Genomic DNA, 21,610 nt, shown 5'->3' with positions numbered 1-21,610 from the left:
TTTAATTAAACTACAATTATACACGGATTGGAGTTTTTCATTCGACGACAACTGGACGTAAAATCTGAGGGTTTTTGTGTAAAACCAGTTTGAAACTCGTATGATTTAATGAAACTAGAAATCAACGGTTATTTCAGTGAATTTCTACAATAAAACTTCGCAAAAAAATATTCACGAATTTCTCGTCCGAGCAGAAGATATATGTAAAAATTTATTGTGTAATTAAACATTAGAAAGATGGCGGATATAGCTAATATAAATTCATTTTTGTCGGCGGGTAGAGGGATCAGTGCTGTAATAACGTTTGGTAGTGTAAACATCGCAAATACGAGTGAAACTGTTACAAGCATTATTGTTGTACGTTTTGCTTTTGTAGTTTTCTGATCGGACGAAACTATTTTTGAACTTCTGAATAATTGAATTATTATAACAATATTTGATGAAATTATTAACGATAGTGGTATGATATATATGTATATACATATATATATATACGACATGAAAAATATGAGTTGGTGAAAGAGGGCATAGTAACATCCGAAAACAACGTCAGAAAACTTCATAATTATAGCTGGATAAATACCGACAACCAGTGAGTTCATTCACATCGGGCGAATTTCGGTGTACATATCAAACGAGATGTGAACGGGAAGAGAACAACTGCCGCTCGTTCTAGAGATATCGCTACTATTAACCACGAACTGTTAGCAGCCATAGAATTCATTAGAGATTCATAGAGTTTACAACCTGACAGTGAAGTCATCAGATATATCGCTCCAGTATTTAGATTCAAGAGAACAAACTGTAAAACAGGCGTCAGTGATAAAGCGAAACAAACCATAAAATCACTGACTGACAAAACGATCAGATAGTAAGCGTAAGATAAACTGCGGAATCTACGACTTATCATTATCATGGTTGTAGCCGCGTTTCCAAAGGTTCCTAACAGAAATGCGACTGGTAGAATGATCAGTGACACAGTACGGTAGATTCCAGACCTGTTTGCCACTGATAATAGAACGATGTAATTGGCGTAAGATCTCGCAATTTGTATCCGAGTAGAACGATTCATAATTCCAGGAGAAACGATCCTCGAATTTGGTCACGAATGTCTCACTGTCGAGGTTAATCTGGAGACGCGCGTGCCTCCAATTAATCTGTATGGTACAGAAATAATTTAATTCGATTTAGATATTTCTAAGGTTTTCAGAAATGAGAGTCGAAATTGAAAATCCATTCTGTAAAATTTGTAACACTGTGTATCATACATTCATTAAGCAGATCGTTCCACCTGACTATAAGAGTTTTATATATAGTTTGCAAATTGATGTGCGAAACATGACGATGAATCCACCCTTTGATAGAAACATAACTGCATTTTCAAAGTATAGTTGCTGTAGGATCTAAGCTTCCACAAAACTTCAACTATATGAGCCTCGTGTAATTTCCTGTATTTTTGCTTGTTGAGGATTTCAGAAAATAAAAACTAAGGTACTAAATCTGTAATGTGCATTTATACAGAGTACTCTGTATTGTGCGTTAACACAGAGTACTCTGTATTGTGCATTAATACAGAGTACTCTGTATTGTGCATTAATACAGAGTACTCTGTATTGTGCATTAACACAGAGTACTCTGTATTGTGCATTAATACTGAGTTCGTATGTTTTATTTTATTTTCTGAAATCCGCAAAAATACAGGAAATTAAAACGTTCTTTATAAATTGTGTAATTCATACAAAATATTAAATGCTGGTCACATCAAAAATAAACTTTTGCAATTTTCTGATATAGCAATTTTTTAACTCTAGGACTCAAGCCATGGTCATCATATCCATGACGTCATTGTGACCTATTAAGCTAATGCGGTTGTTTTGTTGCGGTCATTAAATTCTAATCATAATGGACCCTTCGGTTTGTATTAAATCAGATTTGATTGTTTTGAAAAACTAGATATATACACTGGACGTAGAATGTAATAGTTAGTATAATATTTCTTAATTTATCTCCTTTAATAAAACTAACAGTTTTTTTGAATTATAAATTACAAGTGAGCCATTCAGTAAATTCGAGGGTTTCCTCGAATTGGAGGCTCTCAAACATTCAAGTACAAAAAGATACAAAAACGATTAGTTATAGAATTATCTGGCGGTTCCTCAGTTCACAAGTCGTGATTCAATGAAACTAGAAATCAACGGTTATTTTCCTGAATTTCTACAGTAAAATTTTGCGAAAAAATATTCACGAATTTCTCGTCCAAGCAGAAGATATATGTAAAAATTTATCGAGTAATTACACATTAGGAATTGAGTGGATATGTCTAAGATAAATGCGTATTGTTTAGGGGGGATTGGTAAAAATATAGCAATAGTATTTGGTAGTGTAAACATTGCAAATGCGAGTGAAACTGTTACGAGCATTATTGTTGTACGTTTGGATTTTGCAGTTTTCTGATCGGACGAAACTATTTTTGAACCTCTGAATAACTGAATTATTATAAAAGAATTTGATGTAATAATAAAAGACAAGGGTAGAATATAAACGTGTATTACATATGACATAAAAAATATGAATTGTTGAAATATTTCATAGTAACATCCGAGAAAGTGCGACGAGAACTTCATAATTACTGATGGGTAAATACCAATTATTAATGCATTCATTACAAAAATAATCGCAATGGTGCAGCGGGCAAATCTGGGTGTACATATCAAACGAGATGTGAACGGGAAGAGAACAACTGCCGCACGTTCTAGAGATATCGCCACGATTAACCAAGCACTGCTCGCGCCCATACAATCCATCAGAGATTCATACAATTGACAACTGATCAGTGAATTCATCAAGTATATCGGACCGGTGTTTAGACGCAAGAGAACAAACTGTAAAACAGGCATCAGTGTAAAATCGAAACAAACCATCAAATCACTGACTGACAAAACGACCAGATAGTAAGAGTAAGATAAACTGCGGAATCTGCGACTTATCATTATCAGGAAAGTAGCCAAATTTCCGAAGGCTCCTAACAGGAAAAAGATAGGCAGAATGACCAATGATACAGTACGAGAGCTTCCAGACCTGTTCTCAACAGACATCAGTACTATGTAATTACTGTAAGATCTCGCAACTCGTGTCTGAGTAAAATTCATCATTCGCGTTCGGTCTTGCTGAATGTAACACTAATCCGTCTCAGTGTCAGAGTTTAACTGACGGAGCGCACATCCAATAACTCTGAATAGAAAACAATTTCACTAAATTTTAGATCTCTACATAATTATATTCGGTTGACAGCCGTAAGAGACATGAGTGTAAATCAATTCTCTGAAATTTGACGCACAGTTTTCTATTGAGCATAATTTGCAATCTCAGATTTCCAATGTCCAACAGTCCCGCCGCCGGCCTAAGAAAAATCCATAAGCTTCCATCCTTACTATAGATAATGAGCCCGGAGTTGCATTCTATCCACCACTACAGACCCTACCAGCTCATCGAGATTTATTTCGCGGTGAGAGAATTAGAGCAATTTCATCTGTAGTTTCAGAGCAGTTCTAGGGGTGGGCAGTCATCACAGCTGTAAATAAATGACCTCCTAAGTTTAATTAAGCTTTTCCAGGGAAATTAAACTTTTGTCGAATTTGTTAGTAAAACTTCGCACAAGTTTAAAAATACCGAGTTAGTGTGGAATCTACGATATCTATATTTCTTTATACAACATAATGAGAGGGTTCCATTTGGTAAATAGTGTCGACCACGCGTGACTGGTCACCACACTGACCGGACATATTAACAAACTCGATCAATCACTACAGCTCGGTGGCCTAGTGGTTAACGTGCACAGCTGGCGTCTAGGAGGACGCGAGTTCGAACCCTGCTAGGGTTAGGGTTACGAGCGTGCTGGAGCTAGGGTTAGGGTTATGAGTGAGCTCGGGCCCTAGCGATTAGGGTTGAGGTTGAGGCTATATTTTGGGCCGGCGAGGTATGATAACCATCTTCTTGGCTTGTGTCATTTTTTGATCAATAGATTTTGCTAACTTATTTGTTTTGAACATGTGTCGTTTATTTATCCAGTACTTGCCTGAAAACCCGCAGTTATCCATGCAAGCAAAAGACGGGATCTGGAAAAATTGGAAATTTCAGTGGCTTTTTAATGCAATTTTGATTGACATGAACAATACACCCAACTCAATCAACACCACCTCCCCCTTTCTGACCAAACGCCCTTTTGAATATATATATATATATATATATATATATATCACTGGTGAAAAATTCGCCCCCTGAAAAATTCATTTAGAATTTTATTGTTACGTGCCCCAATGTTTCAAATAAAACTGAATCGTCTACTATTCTGTATATTCCACATGGACTCTGAAACGATTCGTTTAAAAGTTCATGTATTTAAGCGGGTAGATATTTGGACTAGACTAAGAAAAAAGTTTCGATAACGAAATGATTATTATTTAAATAACAGGCTATACGGGTTTTATAGTATTATCGTTTTTTTGCATTTTAAATCTAAATCGGTTTTTGCTCTGCGAAGGTCGTTTTTAAATCGATGACATTTCTCCAGACCACGGAACTTAATTAATGTAGAATTTCCAGCGATCTTTATTTCATTAAGGACTAATTAGATATCAGCAAAAGATGTATTCATCCAATTAGTTATAATATACCGTTCTCTGTGTGCTTACATCCTATCGATGTTTCAGAGCTCAGGAGGAGAACTTCCAGAAATTATGAATTCAACTGAAATGCAGTTTGGCAGACCTTATCTCAGTTATATCGTCCTCATGTCTGTGGAGAACAAGTCCGATGGATACCGTACAATATCACTATGTACTCTACCAATCATATTCCTACTGAGCGCCTTCGGAAATTCAGCCGTTTTCGTGATAATGATAAGTCGCAGATTCCGCAGTTTATCTTACGCTAACTATCTGATCGTTTTATCTTTATGCGATTTTCTCGTCTGTATCAGTTTCACACTGATGCCTGTTTTACAGTTTGTTCTCTTGCATCTAAACACCGGTCCTATATTCATCATGAATTCACTGATCAGTTGTCAAATCTACGAATTTATAATGTCATTTATGGGAGCTACCAGTTCGTGGTTGATAGTAGCGATATCTCTAGAACGAGCGGCAGTTGTTCTCTTCCCGTTCACATCTCGTTTGATATGTACACCGAAATTCGCTCGAAGCGTCATCGTTTCAATTTCTGCAGTTAATACGTTAGTTATATGCGTTCTACCGACGATTTTATATTTCTCTCTCCCAATATTTGGTTTCAATTATGTATTATTTAACCAATTCGTGTTCAATATTTCAATCATCGTCTACGTTTATTTCCTGCCGCTGGTTTTGATTTTCACATCAAATTCTGCTATAATAATTCAGTTATTCAGAGGTTTAAAAATGGTTTCGTCCGATCAGAAAACTGCAAAATCCAAACGTACGACAATAATGCTTGTAACAGTTTCACTCGCATTTGCAATGTTCACCCTCCCGACGTCAGTCAGCGCTTTCATACCACTAACCGGGGAGCTGAAGGAATTCTATTTAGATGTTTTCACACAGTTGCACGTTTGTAACTACGCCATTAATTTTTACATATATCTTTTACTCGGAAAAGAAATTCGAGCATATTTCATCGAAAAAGTCTGCAACCAGCGTTAGGATGAAATAGGAAATCGGAGTTGGAGCGACAACGACCGACGCAGTGTGCGCGCCAACGAACGAATATATTGTGATTTTACTAAAAATCAGTATAACCAACGTCAATGAAAAAATAAAATGCACGAAAACATAAGAATTAATTCAAAAATGAATCGAAAATACTTTGATTGAGCGATAAAAAATGATGCCGTGACCAGGATTCGAACCTGGGTTATTGCGGCCACAACGCAATGTCCTAACCTCTAGACGATCACGGCACGTTGAAACGGCAGCGCGAATAGTTACTCATAATACAAAGAACGCGCACTTGCTAGTAGCTCAGCAGGTGCGCGTTCCCCTAGGTCACAGTCTACCTTTGTCGGCAATCAATTCTCCTTTCTATAAATCCACAGGGGCTCGTGTTTGAAGTTTGGGGTGAACTGTAGCTTAGATCATCCAGTATCGCTGGTACTATATATATATAAAAAGAAAAGGGTGGAAACTCCTATACAGACACTTCGATTTAAAACTGCTGTAACTCCTTCGCCTCACGTAGCAATAGACTGGACGTGCAGAAATAAATAATACAGCAATAACGACTCATCGAATTAACTGTAGTTTATTTGTTTATTAATTTCAGAGTATCAATAGTTTATTAGTAATAATATATCTATATTCAAAGCTACGACCTCTAATCATAATGTTATCAATGATATACAATACACTATGTTTTTATATAGTTATATATGATGACAATAGAATTTAAGACGTAAATTAGGGCAAGCCAAGGTGCAGTTGCATAGTCATGGCTTAGACTTAAGACCAGTCTAAGAGTAGACCAACTTAGTATATAGCCAATCTAACAACTTAAGACCAGTCTTAAGATTTACTACTTTTGGACTTAAGTCTCGATTTTGCAACTGGACCCAGTCGTTTGTACAACTAGCCTCATGTCTAACATTGTTTATTAAGACTTGACCTTAAAAAGTATATAGATTGAGTTCCAGAATGGGCTTAGCACAGGTCTTAAATCTAAGCCTTCTGGTTTAAACCCTCTAGTTGTCTGCATGATCCAGAATTAGTGTGACATGATTCCCGAGGCTCAACTTCAGTCTTATATTCTATAAAATCTAGCACCAAAGTGAAATATTTCATTATAATAATTTTATCAGCAATAAGGTAAAAAAAAACATGAACAAAGGACAAAAAAAACGATTTCAAGTAGATACAAGTCACAGGTAGCAAACAGGTTTATATATTGTTACTATAAATGCCTTTTAAAAAACGAACTAAATGTTTTGCATCAGTATATTTCATAGTACAGCAGTTTTTTTTTACATGCTTTCCTGTCTCAGCAAGAATAAATCAATTCATTTGGACGTTGCCTAGGCTACTTTAGTATTGATTTGAATACAATGACGTATGAAATTCAACACACAACAATAGAAGTGTTTAATAGAATTAGAGTTATAGATGTTATAATTTCATATATAAATTAATTACTAAAATTTACTACATTTCTATTTATATCTCACAGAAACAACTGAGATTTTATAATAGTTTTAATACTTTCATTCAATACAGGATTCAATGTTTTATTTCTCAATCTCAAAATTCTGTCTCATTAAACTGTTTCTAAAACACCTCATTATTCTACTGACGTTTCATATTCCACCGTGGATTCTCCTACTGACTCGCCACCCCTTTATTTCACTGACCCCCCTCCCACTCTTCCACCCATCCACTAAAAGAGATTCAAACCTGATAAAAACCACACAATCGAAGTGAGTCTTAATCTGTACTGAGGGTTCATTGATTCTGACACTGTTCACATAACAAACGTCGAAGTACTTTTCCAAATATGATTTCACTTTTATTTAAAAACCTTTCTTCTCCCCTCCCCCCCCCCCCACTCTGACTATTGACTCCCCCACTGTCTCCTGCCCCCTCCACTCCATGAATACTTGACTCCCCCACTCCCCCTCACTCTCCCACTCCCCTCTCTATCCCACTCCCCTTCCACTCCATGAATACTTGACTCCCCCACTCCCCCTCTCTCTCCCACTCCCCTTCCACTCCATGACTTCTTGACTCCCCCACTCCCCACTCTTCCTCACTCCTACCACTCTAGGATCCCTGTTTAATTATTAGCTGATTGTTTCATGCGTTCCAGTATAGGAATAATCATATCGAATCGAGGTCGTTTTCCTGCATCTTCATTCATACAGATTTTCACTAGTTTCGACATGTGATGTGAGATTCCTGGCGGGATCGTAATCCGTAATCCTTCTAGCGCCACCTATAAATACAACAGATAATTAACTGACGGACGTTTTCACACAGACACAGGATCAGCTGCAGGGCCAGGTTCCACAGCTGCAAGGCCCGGTTCCACAGCTGCAGGGCCCGGTTCCACAGCTGCAGGGCCCGGTTCCACAGCTGCAGGGCCCGGTTCCACGGCCGCAGGGCCCGGTTCCACGGCCGTAGGGCCCGGTTCCACAGCTGCAGGGTCCAGAACACAGTTTCTTTACCTTCATGCCTATTTCTAACGGAGCGAGATCAGCGAACGGAACCTCTCTCGTAGCTAGTTCCCACAGTAGAATAGCGTAACTCCACATATTAGCAGCTCGTATGTTTAAATCAACGGGGTCTCTCTGTAATGCTGCAGAAATAAACAAAACAATCATCATATCAGAACAGAAACACCGGCGGAGCTGTACTACTCAATTCATACCAACCTTCAGGAGCGAGCCAAGCCGGCGCGTAAAATTTACCCCTCTCATGAAATGTGAACTTATAGTCGGCCATATTGATTCTGGCCGTCAGATCTTCGTCGACCTAAAAAAACAGATCGATAAAACTTTCTGATGAAATGTTGATTTGAATAGTGTTCACTATAAAACTATCGAGGTTGAGTTTAATGAGATTATCAAAAGGCGTAAGATTGATATGAGGAGCCAGGTCCACAGTGGGTCTCCATTTAGAGTTGATTATATACTCCAGAATCAATTTTAACTCAAATGTGGAACTGGAGTTCAGTTGATTGAAAGTGACAAGATTTAGAAATAGACAAGCAAGATCCATCGAATACAGGATGAATGGAATTGAGGGGTTTATGCCGAGTATTTAGTAAATAAAACAGTTGCTCTTTGAATTTGGGGGGTGGGGGACTTAAAAGGGTAAAGGGTTAATAAACACGAGGTGAACTGTGAACGCATCTCAATTAGTATGAAAACAGTAAAATTACAGAATTTAAGCTGAAATAAAACTCTGAAGTAAGTAACAGATGTTATTCATGAATACAGAATCTGAGGACAGACATTGAGTGACAGGCGACAGACAGGCAATCAATCAATCGGTAATCCGGCGTCACCATGACAACACACACATTGTTAGTTCCCCATCCCCTAAAGTGTTATCATCTAAAAGTTACTGCGCACGCATCGTAAGCTCCAGAACAGCTAGTAACCATGGCAATGAGAGGCAGAACTAGGTAGCGACAAGCAATTCACTCACATCACCGTGACAACCAAATGAAGATTATTTTGTTTTCAAAATTAGATATTTTTCTAGCCTAAAAGATTAACAGAAATGATCTCCATAGTAACAGACTCCATAGTAACAGAGTGAGTAGTACTGACGATGTAGTGTTAGTGTAAGCAGTGTTTTGACAGCAGTAATAGCAGGTGACCGACCCCTTACCCCCTGCGTTACAGCTCCATCTCGACGACGTGATATAAACTTTGGATCATCAAAGTTTATTTTAGCTAAATCTTCATCGATCTGTAAATTCAATAGTTTTATCACAATTCTACAACAAGTGAATCAGATCCATGAGGGGTGAAATAAGCATGGCCAGCGGGTGGGTGTCTGTTCCGGGGGGGTGAAATAACAACGGCCAGCGGGCGGGTGTCTGCTCCGGGGGGTGAAATAAGCACGGCCAGCGGGCGGGTGTCTGTGTTTTTTTACATCGAAGCTTGAATTGTTGTGAGAACACATTTTAAATAAACAGCAATTATCAAAAAGTTTTATCATAAATTCATTAAAGCCATTATTTCAATAAGGCATTAGACTGTTTTAATTAAACATTAGCTGTATTTTTTATTAAAAGCTTCATTATAAATTGAAATATAAACTTACCATAACATGTTTACTGGTTAAATGCATATTTGGTATCATCGGTTCCATTGAATGTAGAAATTCCATTCCACGCGCTATATCTAACGCAAATCTCAAAGCCTGAGCTTGATCTATCACTAATCCTGAAATACAGCACAGTGTTACCATATTAACAATGTCAGGTGCAACGAGAAGAGAGAGGGGGAGAGACAGAGAGAGGGGAGGAAATTAGAGAGTGATGAGGTGAGAGAGGAGTAGAGGAGGGAGTGAGAGAGGGAGGAGAGAATGAGAAGAGACAGAGGAGAGAGTGAGGTTAGAGAGGGGGAGGAAAAGAAGTGAGAAAAGACAAGTGAAAGAAGGAAGAGAGGAGAGGGGAGAGATGAGGGGAGATAGAGAGGAGAGGTGAGAGATGAGGGGAGATAGAGAGGAGAGAGATGAGGGGAGATAGAGAGGAGAGGTGAGAGATGAGGGGAGATAGAGAGGAGAGGTGAGAGATGAGGGGAGATAGAGAGGAGAGAGATGAGGGGAGATAGAGAGGAGAGAGATGAGGGGGGAGATAGTTACCTGTTTCCTGATGTAACACATTAAACAGCGACCCATACGGCATAAACTGTGAAATCACCACTAAATTCGGAGGTTGATTACAAGCACCGAGAACTGGTAAAATATTAGGATGATTGAAAATCCTGAAATATATAATTGAAGCTCACAATAACAGGATGAATCAATCATAAGAGATAGACAGGAGTTGAGTGGAATATTAGTGAACCTGAGTTTAGGAAATTCTTCAGCGAAATCTCTTGAGTTTCTCATCGTTACTCTTCTTACTGCTAGTATTTTAGCTGCTATATCATTATTCTGCCAGGTTCCTCTCCAAACCTATAACACAGTATCAAATATCAGTTCAATTAAACAGCGTGTCGTAGAATCAGTGAGCCTTAATCACTATATAGTAGAAACACAAATATATTAGACAGTCTTGCTTCATGACAGAGTTGGTGTCAAATACTGAGTAAGACTTGTTAAATACAGTAGACTCTGTCTCTTACTGCAGTGAAGTTAAGACCGGTAAAATTCTACCCCGAATTGGTGTCAAATACTGAGTAAGAATTTTAGGAATACAGTAGACTCTTGTCTCTTACTGCGGTAAAAATTCTAGTGCGAAATTTACCTCTCCAGAATGACTAGTACTGATTTTAGTGTGAAGATTTAACTGCGCGATGTCGATACCAGTGTGACGAGAGAGAGTAGCATCTCCTATAAATAAATCAATCAATACATTACACAGAATATCGATCAGTTTTCAGCGAGGAGCAAGAAATTAAAACTCACGACTTCTCGTTTTATATCCCAACCAACTGCGATCCTGAAACGGTATCTTATTCAAATCTTGACCCAATGAAGCAGCACGTTCTGGAAATCAGATTAAAAGATTAGCCTAATCCGGTTTAAATATCCTCAGGATTCAGATAAACACCACACTAGCAGCGAGTGAGTCTCTCCGAGGATTCATTGATTCTAACAATATTCACAAACCTCGTAGTATTTTTTCCAGATATGATTTCGATTTATCCAAAGCAGTTTCACCGTATTTATTACATAAAGCTACAACGGCTCCGTTATTGACTAAATCCTGAAATAATTCAACAAAATATCAACACCAGAATTCAATGAAGATAAGAGAGGAAGGGAGAGGGAGAGGAGGGAAAGAGGGGGAGAGAGGGAGAGGGAGGAGAGGGAGAGAGAGAGGGAGAGGGAGGAGAGGGAGAGAGAGGGAGGGAGACAGAGGGAAAGGGGATAAGGGAGAGGGAGAGAAAGAGGGGGAGGGAGACAGAGAGGGAGAGGGGAGGGAGAGGAGGGAAAGAGGGGAGAGAGGGAGGAGAGGGAGAGAGGGAGGGAGGGAGACAGAGGGAGAGGGGATAAGGGAGAGGGAGAGAGGGAGGGAGGGAGACAGAGGGAGAGGGGATAAGGGAGAGGGAGAGAGGGAGGTAGGGAGACAGAGGGAGAGGGGATAAGGGAGAGGGAGAGAAAGAGGGAGGAGGGAGAGGGAAAAGAGGGGAGGGAGAGGGAGGGAGAGAGGGAGAGGGGAAGGAGAGTTACTGACCTCAGCTATTTGATCTTGTCCCCAGAAACATGCGTAATGAAGAGCAGTATTTCCGTGTTCATTCACTGCGTTTATATTAGCTTTATTGTGTAATAACTGAAAATACAACATAATCTATGAACTGGATCTCTGTGGACTGTGATCTAGACCACCGTGGACTGTGATCTGGACCACAGCGGACTGTGATCTGGACCACCGTGGACTGTGATCTGGACCACCGTGGACTGTGATCTCGTTCACCGCGGACTGTGATCTGGACCACCGTGGACTGTGATCTGGACCACCGCGGACTGTGATCTGGCACTCACCATGATGATGATATCTCTATGTCCATGAGCTGCGGCTAGATGCAAGGCAGTATCGTCACCCATATTAGTGGCGTTTATTCTGGCACCGCGTTGTATCAGCATATCGACTATATTAGTGCGTCCTTCACGAGCGGCCCAATGTAACAAACTAAACCTGTGATCATCTCTTCAAAATACAATACATCAACCATCAATATAAAACAGGTCACAGTAAACTGTGTGTTGGGTTGGGGTAGGGATATCTTACCCCTGATTGAGATCATTCTCTGTATTATCCAACCACAATCTCACGTTAAACGCATTTCCTTCTTTCACTTGCGCAAATATATCATCCATTCTTCCTCCTTCTCTCCTAACGTTGGCTAATTAGCAAGACAGACGCAAAAATCGAAAATCTGTCCAATTATAAACCACTTTAGAATCTAGAATGGCTCACCGAAACTTTTAGAATTCAACCTATAGAAATTATAACAAGAGGTAGAAATAAGAGATTGTGTACTAAAAATAGTCGGAATAAAATTGAATTTGATTGGATTGATATTTTGACAGCTGTGATCGTTGTTTAAAATTACAGAGATTTCAAAAATCAAAACGATATTTATAAAACACTGAACGATTCTTTACGATATCAACTCACTTTTAAACGCGTCTAAACTTCATTAAATCAGTTATTTACCTGTTGAATTGAGGCAATTTCATCCAAGTTTCAGAGGATGAGTAATTACCCAGAATGCACCGTAAACATGTCAGCGCCCATTATTTGCCCAGAATGCACCGTAAACATGTCAGCGCCCATTATTTGCCCAGAATGCACCGTAAACATGTCAGCGCCCATGATCACGCGTTAAATTGAGTATTGAGACAGAATGTTTGCGGTTGAATCATCGTGGAATTCTAGTTCAGTTGGAGATCAGTTAAATAGTAGTTTATTTGGTAATTCGCAGCAGCAGCAGCAGCAGCAGCAGCAGCATGACACTGACAGTCGACAGGTGCGTGATAAACAAAAACAAAAAATAATACAAATTCAACACTAACACTAACAGTCTCTACTATCTTATCTTGTGTTGTGTGTGGTTTCCTGATTCCTTCTTCATATACTATTTATTTGTATTTTCAGAAGGCGGACAAAAAATTAATGAAAAAGGCATCAAAGATCCATGAATGCGCAATTAAAGAAACTAAACTCCCGAAACCAACAAACAAGAAACTTATCATCAATGACAATGTCGATAATACGCCGCAGGAAGGTTCAAAGACAAACAGGAAACATAAACATGAAGATTCTCCCAACAAAAAAACTTCTAAAAAACTGAAAATAAAAGTTGATAAAGTTGATCATGAGGAGAAAACTGTACCTGTACGAGGGAAAGTAAAGAAGAAACGTAATCAAGAAACAGAATCAAAATCACCCGAGTTGGAAGATGTTTCTGTGGAAGATAAGAAGACAAAGAAAAAGAAGAAAACTCGATCTAGAAATAAATACAGTCATTTAGCGGGTTTAACGAGAGAAGAGAAATGTGAGAAGATTTTACACGGAGAGCTTCCTAGTCAGATAGTACCTTCTCTGAAAATAAACATAACTAAAAACAAGCAGCAAGACACAGCAGCAGCAGCAGCAGCAGCAGTAGCAGCAGGGGAGAGTGGTGGTGGCGTTATAAAGAAAGCAAAGAAAAGAAAAAATAATACTAAATCAGTTGAAGAGATTTCAGAGAAAAATAGGAAACAAGATCAACCAAAACAGGACCAAGCTAAACAAGATCTACCAAAACAGAATGAAATAACACAGAATAAAACAAAACAGAACCAACCTAAAAACCAGAATCTATCAAAACTAAAACAGGAGACTCACTCTAAAACGGGTGATATTTCTAAAACGACAACTGTCTCAATTACAAAGAAAGATTTAAAGAAGAAAGAAAAACAAAAAGATAAAAAGGCTAAAGATTCAACTGAAGACAGTAAAAAACAGCAAACAAACCAAGCTCAGGTAAAGAAAATTCTGAAACTCGTGAAACAGCCTGAACCTATAGAAAGTGATGATAATGAGGAGGATAGTGGTTTAGATGAAAGTGAAGATGATATTCCTGTAACAGCCGGTAAACGAGGGAAGAAAGTTTTACCGTTGAGAGAGAGAATGATTGACAGATTACAGACAGCCAGGTGGGAGAAATGGGCGGAGTTTATTTAGGTATAAAGTTTTTTCATGTGTGAATTAATGATAATTTCTCTGATGAATTACAGGTTCCGTTATTTAAATGAACAGTTATATACGTGCACAGGAAGTGAGGCGTTCGAAATGTTTAAAAATGATCCACAATCGTTCGAAGTTTATCATACAGGATATCAAACACAGGTGGAAAAATGGCCAAAAAATCCACAGGACGACATGATTAAATATATCAAATCAAAGTGAGTATTTTAATCGTATTTGTTTCATAAGTTTCTGGGTAAGTTTGACTCGAATTTGAACCATGAACTGTGGAACTGGATCATTATTTTCACTCTGTTTGTGTCCAGTGGTAGCGTTAGATTTTAATCGATGTTTTTTATGATTTTCAGACCGTCTAGTTTTGTGATCGGTGATTTCGGATGCGGTGAAGCTCAAATCGCTCAATCAGTCAAAAACACTGTTCATTCATTTGATCTCGTTAAAGTCAATGAACACATTACACCTTGTGATATGTCAAAGGTATTTTAGTATTTTCTCGGTTACAGTAGCAGTTGTTACAGTAGCTCATTCAGTATTCAGTTCATCCAGTATTCAGTTCATCCTGTTCAGATCATTCAGTATTCAGTTCATCCTGTTCAGTTCATTCAGTATTCAGTTCATCCTGTTCAGATCATTCAGTATTCAGTTCATCCTGTTCAGATCATTCAGTATTCAGTTCATCCTGTTCAGATCATTCAGTATTCAGTTCATCCTGTTCAGTTCATTCAGTATTCAGTTCATCCTGTTCAGATCATTCAGTATTCAGTTCATCCTGTTCAGATCATTCAGTATTCAGTTCATCCTGTTCAGATCATTCAGTATTCAGTTCATCCTGTTCAGATCATTCAGTATTCAGTTCATCCTGTTCAGATCACTCAGTATTCAGTTCATCCTGTTCAGATCATTCAGTATTCAGTTCATCCTGTTCAGATCACTCAGTATTCAGTTCATCCTGTTCAGATCACTCAGTATTCAGTTCATCCTGTTCAGATCATTCAGTATTCAGTTCATCCTGTTCAGATCATTCAGTATCAGTTCATCCTGTTCAGATCACTCAGTATCAGTTCATCCTGTTCAGATCATTCAGTATTCAGTTCATCCTGTTCAGTTCATTCAGTATTCAGTTCATCCTGTTCAGATCATTCAGTATTCAGTTCATCCTGTTCAGATCATTCAGTATTCAGTTCATCCTGTTCAGATCATTCAGTATTCAGTTCATCCTGTTCAGATCATTCAGTATTCAGTTCATCCTGTTCAGATCACTCAGTATTCAGTTCATCCTGTTCAGATCATTCAGTATTCAGTTCATCCTGTTCAGATCATTCAGTATTCAGTTCATCCTGTTCAGATCACTCAGTATTCAGTTCATCCTGTTCAGATCATTCAGTATTCAGTTCATCCTGTTCAGTTGACTATGTTGTGTAAATGGCTGATTAATTATTCAGGTTCCTCTAGACGATGAAACTGTCGATGTAGTGATATTTTGTTTATCGTTGATGGGAACAAATTTGGCCGATTTTCTGATTGAAGCTCGTCGCGTTCTTAAACCTGGGTAAATATCTCCCTCTCATTCATCGTCCCTCTCATCGTTCAATATTCATGGATTTTATCACATTATCATTTTTCAGTGGTTCTATGAGAATTGCTGAAGTCATCAGTAGATTTGAAAATGTCCACAAATTCTGTATAAATGTTGAAAGTTTAGGATTCACAACTGTTTCACAGGTAAAGTTTTATATTAATGAGTTTGACCCTCATCAACCTCTCACTCATCCCTCCCCTCCTTGCTGCCTCCCTTGCTCCCCTCATCCCTCCCCTCCTTGCTGCCTCCCTTGCTCCCCTCATCCCTCCCCTCATCCTCCTCTCCTAGCTCCCCTTATCCGTCCCCTCCTTGCTTCTCTCCCCACCTTGCTCCTCTCCCTTGATTCTCATATATTTTTGTCTCAACTTTTTTTAGGACACTTCAAATAAAATGTTTGTAATTTTGGAATTCAAGAAAACAGAAATTTCCGGTAAAACCAAAAGTAGAATCAACAAAACGCCTCCCAATATTTCATTACTTCCGTGTCTTTATAAAAAACGGTGATAGACAAGATTAAATGTTGTATCGAATCAAAAATTTTTTCTTGTAGTTTTTTATAGCAATAGAATTGGGTAGAATACGTTTCCCCCGAGGACCAGCAGAATTCACAACCCCTACTGGTTACCAGTTTCTATCTTCCGTGTTGATGGACTGGTTGCAGAGCTTGGTAACCAGTCAACGTGCCTCTTAGGCTGCGGTCAACTTAGAACGTCACCTTAAGATTAAGATCAACTTTTTCAATCATTGATTTATATTATCATGTTTTATTTACAAAATTATACATAAAATATTCGAATACGTTTACATTATTTACACAATAATAATGAAGACAATTTGAGGATAGTTTAAATTCAAACTGAACTAATGGATGAAATATATTGAATTATTGTCAAAACAGTTTGATTAATGCAAAGAGGAGACAAATTATCAAAACAGAATTTCTCCATTTTATCACATTTCATATGAATTTTCATCAGCACCAGATCTGAGAATATTTTACAATTATTTAAAGAGATTTGATTCCAGACCCTCGAGAATTATCAAATAATTTAATAAACTTCTCAAACATAAACATGAAGTAATGATAATCATTGATTGTCTCAATGAATTAAACTATTTGCACGAATATACGATGTATTTAAACTGTATTACAAGATTTATAAAGCTTTTCAGTGTGATGCATATAAAATACAGTGTAACAGATTGTATGTTTAAAGGGTTCAAACTATTAGTATTGGTTTTAGTCTCACTGTGTCTTAATTAACAGAAAAACATAATCAAAATATCTGACGTTTCAACTCGGCGAGTCTCAATGTTTTTGTAGCTTTTGATTTCGTTTGTGGGTTTTTCTGCTAATGAGACAAGTCTCCAGCAGGTGGCGCTCTATAAGCAAAGCGTCACAAATACACCTCAACACGTCTGATGAGCGTCTTATCTCACACACAATTCGGCCAATTTAATCCCCCGCAAGACGCAGAAATAATGAAATATAAAATCACCTAAAAATAGAAATCATTTCTGTCATAAAATTTGTGAAATATTGAATAAGATGATGTAACAAATGTAATTTTACAGTTGAATACTCACAATAACCACAACGGCGATAATGATTGTAATTTTAACGTTTTTCCACCACATCGAACGAGCAAGATTACGACTGGTTCTCCGGAATGTAACGGACTATAAAAACAAGTGGATATTCAGAACTTTAGTGGTAATAGACAGTAGAGAAGACAGTTGAATAGACAGTTGAATAGACAGTAGGAATAGACAGTTCAATAGACAGTTCAATAGACAGTAGGATGAGACAGTAGGATGAGACAGTAGGAATAGACAGTTGAATAGACAGTAGGAATAGACAGTTGAATAGACAGTAGGATGAGACAGTAGGATGAGACAGTAGGATGAGACAGTAGGAATAGACAGTTGAATAGACAGTAGGATGAGACAGTAGGATGAGACAGTAGGAATAGACAGTAGGATGAGACAGCGGTTATGTAATTACTTACATTTGCAGATAAATCCTCAGTTTTATCGACCAACAATTCTAATTTCTCTCCTCGGTTTGCGATATTATCTACAATAAACAGGTCGATATATCTGAGATTCTCAAATTATGAATCTTTCAAAGATTCTCAAATATTTCATTATTTACCAATATTTTTCACCATAATTCCCTTCAATTCGTCCACTTCACCTTGAACTTTACTGATTTGATCTACATTTCTGTTTTCTGAAAAATGTTTCTGAAAAAGAAATTTGTTTTACCAGATGAACACAAGCCCACGATACCAGTTTAACCCTCATTCAACCCCCGACTCCCTTATCTGATCCCTGACTCCCTTATCAGATTCCTGACTCCCTAATTTGATCCTTGACTCCCTTATCAGATCCCCGACTCCCTAATTTGATTCCTGACTCCCTTATCAGATTCCTGACTTCCTCTTGTGACCCTCGAGTCTCTCACTTACCATTTGTGAAGCTAAAACTCGAGAGAATTCACTATTCATCGCATACGGAAGAGCTGTTTGACTTCGACTTCCAAACTGACTCTGAAATCTAAATATATACTTATTTATAACTAATACTGGTCTCCATTCAAACTTGTTCAGGATTTCAAAAGTTTTGACCAACCTTCTTTTGATGTCATTTAAGAATAAGAAAGCCCTTGAGCGTTCAAAATCCTAGAAAACAGAGATTTTATTGAAATTATCAAGTTGTTGAGATGTTGAGAATATTTTGATGGGTTGAAATGCTTACATCGTCTGATATGCATAGATAGATAATCCTCTCTTCACTGATATAATGAAACAGATAACTGAAAACAATCAAATAGAGTTACAATTATTTAACCCAACTTTTCCCTTCTATGCAACGAGCAGAATCCCCTGTAAGAATCTTGCTCTAAACACTGGTATCAGGGAATCCATAAGCTTCAGTTCACATAGATAATATAGAGACAGAGTAATGCAGTTTTTATTGTGATTATCTCTGATATCAGTGGGCTATTTGGGTGAACTTGAAACAAATTTTGAGAAAATGTCCGCTGCTATCGTTGTGAGATTGTGAGGCTCTAACAAATGAGTTTTACCTGCCGTGTGAATACGTTAACTTTGCATTTTCCGGAGAAATCTTTGCTAAAATCTGTTCAGTGACCTCCGTAAAATTACCAGCACAACTCGCGTACTTCGCTAAAACAGTCGGCCCTCGAGCGATTACTCCAAACAATATCGGCATTTTCACCAAATCTTGCTGCCCACAGGGACGAGACAGAACAAGTACGGATCTGAAAGTTGAATTCACTTTTTTTAGTCTCTTTTAGTCTTTCTTTTAGTCTCGCGAGTAGTTTCAGAATTCCTGGATAATAGACCTACTTCTACCAATTCACAAACATTGACTCATTGGTTGAAAATAAAAACAATCGATGTTATTTATATTTCAGACAATGACACTTCATTCCTACTGTGGCAAGTGAGTGCGAGTAAATTTTCGACATTTCAGACTGAATTTCTTCATTCTTGACGAATCTACAGTGATTCTATCAACTCGTATATAATCATATTACAGACCTTTTTAGTTAGAGTGAAGTTTTGTTCCTTGTCAAGTTGTTTTTGTGGTTCAATTTTGAGAGTTTTGCAACAAAAATTGATTCACTTCCGTGTTTAGTTCTAAACGTCATGTGATATAGAGAAATTCAGCAGAAAGTGACCAAATTAATCACACATTCCGCACTTATACCTAGTCCAATTTTAAAACATCGACTATTTCATCTGAATAAGTTCGCATATTCAGTACATGTAGTACAAGCTGATGATAGATACGCACTAGGAACAACTTGTGAGCAATAAAGTTTCGAATTTAAATTGAGCGCTCGTGTGGAGCAATTTTCAAGATGGCTGCGCCCATGTAAAATTTTTATTTTTTAGGGTGTCGTTCAAAAATCAAAATGCGCAGGCGAGGTGTTGGACTTGGTGCTGTGAAAAATAAGCATTTAGCACAGGTGAGTATAGAATATACATAGTGAAGTGTCTACAGTCGTGCCGTGTTGAGGGGAACGAACTGAACTCGAGTCGAACTATAAAATGCAATTTTAGGAATTTAATTTTTTCAATTTTTAGCCCAAAAATTCGCATTGATATTTTCAGGCTAAATTTAAAGATAAAGGCAGTGAAATAGCAGCAGATCAAGTCAATCAGGTAAATAAGAATTTTTTCTGATTAAGCCTCACAACTTTAGTCTGAGACTGAGCCAATACACCTGGCCTTTCTTTTAGGAGTGAACTAGCAGGAACTTTCTTAAATTCCTTTTTTCAGATGTCAAAACAACTGGATGCATTTCGAGAGAATCTTGAAGAATTTGCGAGCAAACATAAACAAGATATTCGTAAAGATGCCGATTTTAGGGTTCAATTTCAGGAGATGTGTGCATCAATAGGGGTCGACCCATTAGCTTGTAAGACATACACACATTTCAGTTTAAACCAATTCTGTTTGAATTTTACTGAAGAGTTCAGTGAAATGAATTATATTTATTTTCAGCTGGTAAAGGTTTCTGGGCCGAAATGTTGGGAGTTGGTGATTTCTATTACGAATTAGGAGTTCAAGTAATTGAAGTATGTTTAGCTACAAGTCACAGACACGGAGGTTTGTACACTTTTAACAGATACATCTCTGTAAATAAGTAATTAATTCTAATTCGTGATATTCTATTTTCTAGGTTTAATGGATATCGATGACCTTAAAATGACTCTGATGAAATCTAGAGGCAAAAAAGCTCAGGAGATCAGTTCGTACGTGTCAATCAAATGTCTCGTAAACCCTGCCCCTATCTCTCTAGACTCCTCCCACTAGTGTTTGTATATTTCAGCGATGATATAACCCGTGCTGTCAGTAAACTGAAAGTGCTCGGAAATGGCTTTACAATTTTACCGATCGGACCAAAAGTGTTTGTACAATCAGTACCGGGTGAACTCAGCATGGATCATACACAAGTTTTACAACTAGCACAGGTCAGTCGGCACCACCGAGTTCAACATTCACTCAGTGAAATCATTGAATTTTCAATCAGTCCCGGTATTTTGGTCAAGCCATTTATGTTTGATTTCATTATATAAAATTTTCTTTTTTAGGAAACTGGTCGTGTTTCCGTAGCAACAGTGAAAGAGAAACTTGATTGGGAACATGAAAGAGCTCATCGCACATTAGTGAGTACTCCCTCCCCCCCTGCGCCCCCTATATCCTCGCGCAAGCAACTCTAGGAGGAATAATATTCCATTTTTGTTGTATATTTCATCACAGGATTACATGGTATCTGAAGGATTGTCGTGGGTCGATGATCAGGATAAAGAAGGAAGACAATTTTGGTTCCCAGGATTCTTTCACGAGGCGTCAAACAACAGTTAAATAATCCGCGATATTCATTAATTTACTTCTCTGCAGATACAAATAGAGGGCTTACATTTATAATAATTGTTCATATTTATTAAAAAATAAAACTGTAATTTAATGTCTCCTGATATTTTGTTTGGTCTTTTGACGACTCCTTTCTCCTAATTTTTGGCCATAAACATAGTCCCATATCTTCAATCCTCATCTTCTTATCTGTGAATGTCGGCAGATTAAAAGAAATTGTCAA

At 37.9% G+C, this 21,610-nt stretch overlaps 4 protein-coding genes and 1 non-coding gene across 7 annotated transcripts; 2 read left to right on the top strand and 3 right to left on the bottom strand.

Moving 5' to 3' along the window:
* Window positions 1-5,860: 5,860 nt before the first annotated feature.
* Trnah-gug (transfer RNA histidin (anticodon GUG)) lies at window positions 5,861-5,932 on the bottom strand. Its single transcript has one exon. It is a non-coding gene; the product is annotated as a tRNA-His (tRNA).
* A 1,795-nt stretch (window positions 5,933-7,727) lies between these two features.
* Window positions 7,728-12,941, bottom strand: LOC141905631 (scaffold protein ILK-like). Of its 2 annotated transcripts, XM_074794586.1 has the most exons (14): window positions 12,862-12,941; window positions 12,433-12,641; window positions 12,186-12,351; window positions 11,878-11,973; window positions 11,310-11,406; window positions 11,106-11,186; window positions 10,945-11,030; window positions 10,543-10,652; window positions 10,338-10,459; window positions 9,795-9,916; window positions 9,357-9,437; window positions 8,393-8,492; window positions 8,186-8,316; window positions 7,728-7,953 (listed from the first exon to the last, which is right to left on the bottom strand). In XM_074794586.1, the coding sequence occupies exons 2-14, from the start codon at window positions 12,519-12,521 to the stop codon at window positions 7,795-7,797; spliced, it is 1,440 nt and encodes a 479-aa protein (XP_074650687.1). In that variant the 5' UTR covers window positions 12,522-12,641; window positions 12,862-12,941; the 3' UTR covers window positions 7,728-7,794. The 2 variants fall into 2 exon arrangements, with proteins under 2 accessions (XP_074650687.1, XP_074650688.1); XM_074794587.1 differs by lacking the exon at window positions 9,357-9,437.
* A 64-nt stretch (window positions 12,942-13,005) lies between these two features.
* On the top strand, window positions 13,006-16,501 carry LOC141905519 (uncharacterized). Of its 2 annotated transcripts, none has more exons than XM_074794397.1 (7): window positions 13,006-13,174; window positions 13,306-14,345; window positions 14,427-14,594; window positions 14,745-14,874; window positions 15,840-15,946; window positions 16,023-16,119; window positions 16,352-16,501. In XM_074794397.1, exons 1-7 carry the CDS (start codon window positions 13,052-13,054, stop codon window positions 16,478-16,480), a joined length of 1,794 nt encoding a protein of 597 aa, XP_074650498.1. In that variant the 5' UTR covers window positions 13,006-13,051; the 3' UTR covers window positions 16,481-16,501. The 2 variants fall into 2 exon arrangements, with proteins under 2 accessions (XP_074650498.1, XP_074650497.1); XM_074794396.1 differs by having other exon boundaries at window positions 13,303-14,345.
* Window positions 16,502-16,792: 291 nt separating this feature from the next.
* On the bottom strand, window positions 16,793-19,652 carry LOC141905395 (vesicle-associated membrane protein 7-like). The gene is made up of 9 exons (XM_074794241.1): window positions 19,546-19,652; window positions 19,068-19,262; window positions 18,737-18,794; window positions 18,611-18,660; window positions 18,448-18,535; window positions 18,132-18,222; window positions 17,986-18,053; window positions 17,564-17,656; window positions 16,793-17,475 (listed from the first exon to the last, which is right to left on the bottom strand). Exons 2-9 carry the CDS (start codon window positions 19,211-19,213, stop codon window positions 17,413-17,415), a joined length of 657 nt encoding a protein of 218 aa, XP_074650342.1. The 5' UTR covers window positions 19,214-19,262; window positions 19,546-19,652; the 3' UTR covers window positions 16,793-17,412.
* A 192-nt stretch (window positions 19,653-19,844) lies between these two features.
* LOC141905815 (vacuolar-sorting protein SNF8-like) lies at window positions 19,845-21,446 on the top strand. The gene is made up of 8 exons (XM_074794863.1): window positions 19,845-19,976; window positions 20,122-20,172; window positions 20,290-20,428; window positions 20,515-20,619; window positions 20,693-20,765; window positions 20,843-20,984; window positions 21,105-21,179; window positions 21,274-21,446. The coding sequence occupies exons 1-8, from the start codon at window positions 19,923-19,925 to the stop codon at window positions 21,376-21,378; spliced, it is 744 nt and encodes a 247-aa protein (XP_074650964.1). The 5' UTR covers window positions 19,845-19,922; the 3' UTR covers window positions 21,379-21,446.
* Window positions 21,447-21,610: the final 164 nt, after the last annotated feature.

This window comes from Tubulanus polymorphus, chromosome 5 (genome assembly GCF_964204645.1).
Source record: "Tubulanus polymorphus chromosome 5, tnTubPoly1.2, whole genome shotgun sequence".
Taxonomy (NCBI): Eukaryota; Metazoa; Nemertea; class Palaeonemertea; order Tubulaniformes; family Tubulanidae; genus Tubulanus; species Tubulanus polymorphus.
The sequence above is the reverse complement of the archived record's forward strand: the minus strand, read 5'-3'. Positions and strand labels throughout refer to the sequence as shown.